This window comes from Lagenorhynchus albirostris, chromosome 9, assembly GCF_949774975.1.
Source record: "Lagenorhynchus albirostris chromosome 9, mLagAlb1.1, whole genome shotgun sequence".
Classification (NCBI taxonomy): domain Eukaryota; kingdom Metazoa; phylum Chordata; class Mammalia; order Artiodactyla; family Delphinidae; genus Lagenorhynchus; species Lagenorhynchus albirostris.
Window position 1 is genome coordinate 23,249,157 of NC_083103.1, and position 7,455 is coordinate 23,256,611.

The 7,455-nt window shown below is 42.8% G+C and overlaps 1 protein-coding gene across 1 annotated transcript in view; it reads left to right on the forward strand.

The window, feature by feature from the left end:
- SLC1A2 (solute carrier family 1 member 2) overlaps positions 1-7,455 on the forward strand; it is a 51,056-nt gene that overhangs the window by 42,874 nt on the left and 727 nt on the right. Inside the window, exon 10 of the mRNA XM_060159404.1 lies at positions 3,957-4,188. Coding sequence (XP_060015387.1) covers positions 3,957-4,188 — 232 coding nt within the window. The remainder of the gene's footprint in view (positions 1-3,956; positions 4,189-7,455) is intronic.

Consider the following 7,455-nt stretch of genomic DNA (forward strand, 5'->3'; position numbering starts at 1 on the left):
TCTCTCTAGCTCATTATCTCAGACCCACCCTTAGCGCCTGACTCAAGACACTTCTATTCAAGCCTTTGCTGGGGCCCAAGTGTAGATAAACTGTCCTGCCTACAAAACCCAAGAACACGCAGCACTTATTCCTATTAGAATCTTACTCTAGTGGGGAATACAGACAAGTAAAGAGAGTGTGGGTCCTACCAGAAAAGAGAACAAAGAAAGGGTCTTTTCTTGCTCTTTACTGCTTGGACACCTGGCATAGCGCACACACTAAGATGCTCGTTATATACCTGTTGAATGAATCAATGAACTAACAAAGAACTCAGCAAGTATTAGAGTCCACATTCTTCTCTTGTTTCCACTTAGCCATTTTCAGGCTTATGTGATCCTGCAATCTTTAATGTGTATTTAAGGCATTCCCATTGTGTCTCTCATTTCACTTAACCCTCGCAACTTCTTGTGAAGTTGGAATTAGCCTCATTCCCTATTTCATGCTCAGGTAAGAAGAGAGAGAGTTAGAACACTTGGGTTAGGGTTTTAGCCCTAAGTCCAGGGCCCTTTGTATGTTGATTTGGGCATCAAACATTAGTCTGCTTTGATTTCACCCCACTCTGTCTTCCATCCATTACTGTCCTGGTGACTGTTTCCATTGGCTAGAGTTCCTCTTCAAATTCAAAGAGACCTGAGCGTATGGAAGAGACATGAGCATCGTGCACATCTGGAGAGAACTCACCCAGAAATGCTGTTCCCCAAACTTGGTTCAGCGATGGCTCAGGAGAGTGGGGTTTGGTGTCAAAGAAAGCCAAGAGTTGAGGAAGGGGGAGTTTGTGAACTTGTATCACTCATTTGAGTGGAAATGGCTGTATTACACTGGAAAAGTAATTACCCCTTGAGCATAGTATTTTGTGCTTTTGTCCCCGTGATGTGATATGAGTGATGCTTATCTCCAAAAGGGGCAGGAGACAGCACATAATGAGTATGAGCTGTGGATCAGGAACTGGCATTATCTTCCCCAAGTTTTGTAAAGTAGGTATTTTGACTGGATGAGAAAAATTCTGGTTGGGGAAGTCACCCAGGTCACACCGTTCGTACATGGCTGAGCTAGATTCACACCGTTCATATGTGCTGAGCTACATTCAGAATCGGGACTGCCTGGCTCCTGGGTGCTTTGCGTCACGTGGCAGACAGTGGATCCTTTTTTTTTTTAGTTTAATTTTATTTATTTATTTATTTTTATACAGCAGGTTCTTATTATCTATTTTATACATATCAGTGTATACAGGTCAATCCCAATCTCCCAATTCATCCCACCACCGCCACCCGGCCCCTGCTTTCCCCACTTGGTGTCCACGTGTCTGTCCTCTACATCTGTGTCTCTCTTTCTGCCTTGCAAACCAGTCCATCTGTTCGGGGATTCTGGAGTCATGTTGCCTGTGTCCAAATATGGTTCTGTGACTCTACTAGGGTGTGTGACTTTGGGAAGCCACTTCTTCTCTTTGGGCCTCAGTGTTTCCATCTCTTAAATGTGGATAATAGTCCTTCTTATAGAGTCGTGGTGAGGACTAAATGAGGATATAGAGGTAATATCTATAAGGTATATTCCTATACAAATAAAAGTTAGCTACCATCATCATCACCACCACCATTACCTTTGGTCCCTCTACTTGCCAATAAGGCAGATTCTTCTGGGCCATGAGATAAGTGAGTATTCAAAGCATTCCTCTCCAAGACTTTAGTGCTCTTTGGAATTTAACAATTGATCAGGGGTGTTGGGTGCATGGCTCAGAGCACAGGCCAGGAGGGATGGAAAGTATAGTTGAAAAGCAACAAAGGAGACTACAACTGCATGATGAACAAATAACTCAGCTGTTTAGTTGGGTGTGCTGCCACAGGAATTGGGCTATAAATAGGGTTAATGTTTTCAGGGTAGAGAGTAGCTTAAGCAGGCATGTTTGAATGTTCTACCTAGGAGCTGCCAAAAATATATATGAATTGACTTGATAAGATTAATAGTGATATGAAAAGTATACATCATGTAAAATTAATGTTTTGTGAGTTCTTATTAAATGTCTGGAACTGTGCTAAGCATTTTGTTCACAACAACCCTTATGCAGGGAACACTTTTATTATTTCCATTTTATGAATGAGACAACCAGGGCTCACAAATGTTAAGTATGATCAAGGTTGTCCAACAGGTAAGGGGAAAAGCTGGCATTTCATCCAGGTCAGCCTGCCTCCAGAGTCCATGCTTTTCTTAATACATATTCCTGCTCACCTCCTTATACTGGGGCTTCTTAGTGATCTTGATTTCAAGAGCCTGATTCTGTGGATGACCTCAAGACCCAGTCTTCATTCATGTTAAGACTATCACGCTGAGGCAGATTCTCTAAAGCGGAAGGGAGGGGAAGAGCCTTCTCAGATGGAGAGATGCCCCTGAGAGTGGAAGCTGGGCTTTGATCTTTATTTTTTCATGGACAGCATCTTCCTGCTTGAAACCAGAAGGCCAGCTGGCTCCCAAGTTCCTTGCAAGAGAACCAGGCCAGACTCCTCCTAGTACAACTTCATAATTACTGTTCTCTAATGAGAAATAGATTTCATCATAGCAACTAGAATTTATTTTAGGCCTTAGTTCCAAGAACCTCTTAAGGTTTCCACTTTGCCTTAAACCAATTCTAGTATCTTCCTTTATTTATTTATTTATTTTATTTTATTTTATTTTTTTGCGGTATGCAGGCCTCTCACTCTTGTGGCCTCTCCCATTGCGGAGCACAGGCTCCGGATGCACAGGCTCAGTGGCCATGGCTCACGGGCCCAGCTGCTCCGCGGCATGTGGGATCTTCCCGGACCGGGGCACGAACCCGTGTCCCCTGCATCGGCAGGTGGACTCTCGACCACTGCGCCACCAGGGAAGCCCTATTTATTTATTTTAAATTGAAGACTAGCGTGCCCTGAACTAAGATGTCTCAGCAGCATTTTTACCTAAACTCCTTCTTTTTCTTTCTTTTCTTTGTGGTTTTCCAGCATCCTTCCTTTTAGAGCTTTGAGTGTCTCATAAGCCTGGTCAAAAGGACTCTTCACACTGATTTAAACTTATGGGTGAGAGACTACAACTTACTCTTAAGAACTTAATTAGTTTTCCTGGTGCTGACGTTCTAAGAGGGGATGTTATCAACCATCCTATTTTTTTCAAGTCAGAACCTGAGAAACAAGATTTGAGGAAGGATTTTTCTCAACCCTTCTTGGTTCAAGAGGCCCTCTGGAAGATTTTTTTTTTTTTTAATTAACAGAGAGTGCAAGAGAAAGCATTTTGGTTTTTTTCAGGACACATAGGCACTACACATATAGGTCAGGGAGGAAATTGTGACTGGGTTTCTTACCCAACTGCTGTGTCTGTGTATGTGTGTGCTAGGGACAGACTGGGGCCCAGGGGGAAGGCAGTGTTGTTTTGATCCTTACAAAAAAGATGAATTTTCTACTATGGGGGAATTCACAGGTGGTTGCACTTTCCTGTAGAATTAGTAAATAAAATAAGTGGAGGTAATCTGGAATCTTCAAAGAACAGTTTAAATCAAGAGGACTTGCTGGACACAGCTAGGAATGGCTGCAGTCTGGGAGCTAATTCTGAGATCTGGACACATTATTTCCCTCTAATTCTTCCTCCCCTCCTCCTCCTTTCTCTTTTCCTGTTGTTTAGTGGGCGCTTACCGTTCATTAGACATTTTGCTAAGCAATTTACATACATTGTCTCATTTAATTTTCATACGAGCTTATGAGAGAAGTATGATTGTTATCTCCAGTTGACAAACAAGGAAATCAAGGCTCCTAAAAGTAAGTCACTTGCCCCAGACCAGGCAGAGGGAAAGGTAGAGCCAGAACTCAACCCCAGGTCTCTCCGTTCTAGACCTTGACCTCTCAACCATCACATCGTACTGCTTCCTCACTAAACGTGTCCTGTTCTTTGTCCCCAGGGACAGGATGAGAACATCCGTCAATGTTGTGGGAGACTCTTTTGGGGCTGGGATTGTCTATCACCTCTCCAAGTCTGAGCTGGACACCATTGACTCCCAGCACCGAGTGCATGAAGATATTGAAATGACCAAGACTCAGTCTATTTATGATGACATGAAGAACCACAGGGAAAACAACTCCAACCAATGTGTCTATGCTGCACACAACTCTGTCATAGTAGATGAGTGCAAGGTACCTTTCCCATTCCTGGATATCGAGACCTGTATATAATAGTGCATGCTCAATTTCTTAAACACAAAGCCCTGCATGTATTATTGTCACATTTATTTTTCTAAAGAATCATGTAACTCAAGCGTCTGTGAGTCCCAGATCATCTAACTCTGTGTCTAACGTGGCAGGAAATCCACAAGTCTAACGGTGAAAGAGCCAATCGGTTGCTTGTTTTATTCATGTGATATAAAACAATCATTTTGACTCCCCCGTCCACCCACTTCACAAATTCAATCAGTTTTCTTTGAATATTACGCTCAAGAATTTGTGGTTTCTAGGGCCTTGCTGGCTTTCAAATATTCTGTTCAAGTGAAACATCAAGAGAGATACCCAGAATCATTTGATTTACATAGCACAAGTATTCCTTCTTGCTGTACATCATGTATTGGTCAAAAGTGTACCCACATAACTTTGTGCAGCCATCTTTCTTTCATTATTTTTGTGGGAAGGTGAGTTTTCACCTGGCAATCACTTTGCCCCAAGAATGGGGAAGCAATTTCAAGTAAAGAATAACTCTCCTTCAGGACAATTATCCGTAGATGGCTTTAAAAAAACACTATATGTCACATACTGCCTGGTAGCACCATTCTTCCTGAAGCATGGATGTTCCGGACTCTTTTCCAAGCTGTTGGATGCTAAGTCTTCAAGCTTGATGGGCTCTGTCCAGCCTTCATTGTAACTAACTTGACATTGTCAAAGTGTCATGACCAGAGTGAAGCAAACTTGGAGAAACCCTGGCAGGTGAGCAGTGTCAACTCTTAAGGGTTGTAAGTGGCAACTGAGGACAATCTGAACCGAACACAGATTTCTGATACCTTTTTGACTCCTGTTGACGGATCTCATTTAATAGTTAATTTCTCCCTATGTTATTTCTGGGTCATTCCAAATAGATGCCATGGCTTCTGCCAGACAACTAAGGATGACACAGAAGCAACCCCCTCTACTGGACTGTATTATAGGTGCAGCCACCATCTTTGGTTCATCCCCTCTGTATAAGCTACATGTGTGGGTAAACCAGGGCTCTGATGCAAATTAGGGAGGGACCCCGCCCATCAAGAGGCAATTGCATAAATTAAGTGGCTCAGTGAAAACAATTAAAATTGTTAGAAATTCAGATGCACCTAAATGGTTTACTCCATTCTCCTGGAAAGTTCGCGTTTTCCACATCTCAATGATGGTGCTGGCTTATTCTCCATCAAAATGTTAGTTTTGGTAAACAAGGGTCAACATTCCATGGAATAGCTTTATGCTCTATTATATTTAACAAGTATCCATCGTGTGCCTTGTGGGGTTTAATTGAGCACCCCCATCTTATTCCTATGACCTCCTGTATTTTGATTATTAGTCAAGTTTTCTTGAGTGCTCATAATCGGCAAAGCCCTGACTTAGGCACTGGAGGACAGCAAAATGAATGTGCAGTTGTATAGTGGAGATAACAGCTTGATCGCAATTACTTCCCTATGAGGAAAAATAGTAGTAGGAAACAAAATAAAATCACCACATATATTCTTTAACTTTGCAGTTATATATGAGAAGAGTCCTAGTGGTTAACTGCCTTTGGTGCGGCCCTTTGGGAGCGTCTCAGGAGAGGCTTCTTAACGATATTGTGTAGGACAAGTTTTGAGGAAAGTGCATAGGCATGGAGATGTCTTTAGATTTCAGACTTCCTGCACCTTTTTTTCCCCTTAAAGCATATCAAGCACATCAGGACAAATGTGCTTCGTTTATTTTAGCAAACAGTTCAGTCCCTAAAGGGAAATGTTGGTCAGCTGTCTCTATCACTGTGAAGTAAGCCCATGAGAGAGACTGTGTCCCTGTTTATCACTGCTGTGCCCTAAAGCAGGGCCAGGCATGCAGTAGGCTGTTCAGAAGTATTTATTGAGTGTATACGTTTAGCATCTCGACCCCATGCTTTAATTCAGATAACCTTCTTTGCTGGACAGTTTGATAGAGATAGTGGCTCAGTCTTTCTAGGTAATCGACCACCAAACCAACCACCTGCAAACTCGGTGAATTAGTGTTTAGATGGTCAAATGGTGAAACTGAGCAGATCATGGAAATGATGAAACGGCCATATTGGTTTAGTAACTCTTTGGCAGTTTGCAGTTTTTAGTGAAGTGATGGGTTCAGCTCAGTGAAGATTGTGAGGCGAGGCCAGTCGACCCTTCTCGCTCTAGACCAGTTAACTGAGTTGACACCTATATGCAAAGGAGGCAGTCAGAGCTGTGGAGATGAATTTGAAGGCTTTCCCAGAATATCTGTGTCCCATCTACTCCTGCCTTTGAACCTCCTTCTGGTCCATTCTCAGTCTCACTGTTTTAAAAGCTGAGTTGGGAGACATCACTGCTTACTGCCAGTTCTTCCCTTTTGGCTCTTCCATTACCCAGGTGTTGGGACGGAGCCGGGTGGAATAGACTGGGGGAGCGGAGTCCCTGCTTCCTTTAATCCAACCAGAAAAAGGAAATGCCAAAAAAGCTGCAGTCCCAGCTACTTCAGAGACACAGGTCTCGGTATTTGAAAACAACAACCTCCCTGCCCCTGCCACCTGAGCTCTGTCTGGTTTTCCAAAGGCACCATGATTCATAATGTTGCACAGCTATTGATCTGGTTCATCACTGAAAGCCAAATAGGTACATTCAAGGTCATGGTGAACAGGCAGCTTGCTCCAGGCAGATAGTTTGTCCCTGGCTGTCTTTCCTGACAGTTCACTGAAGGGGAAACAAGTTTGCTGCCGCTCTGGTCACAACTTTAACCATTCTAAGCATTGTTCTGTCATGTTGGTCTCTCTATTTTCAAACTCTTGCCTTGTAACCGTAGTTTGAAGTTACGCAATGTTTTTAATTTTAATCAGAAGAATTGCATGGGATGCTTTTCATTTGCTTGTTGCACGGTCTTTAAAAAAAAAAACAATGCGGGGGCCTCATGGGGACCGGAGGAATGAGTAGTTTTTATTTTCATTTGCTTGCTTCGTGAAAGGTTTTCTGTTCCTAGCATGTTGTGTGCGTTCATAATGCATGCCTCTCACTTCCATTTGGGTAAGAAGGAAGGCCAGATTTCTTTCAAACATTGCTGCGTTTGTCATGTCTCCATATTCTAATGCTTCCATAAATCCAGTCTCTCCATTATGTGGAATATCAGTCGTGGGTTTAAGTTTGCACATGACGTTGAGGACAGACAGATGGAAGGTAAGCTAGGAAAACGACTTAGATGTGGAGGGGAAAACTTCCC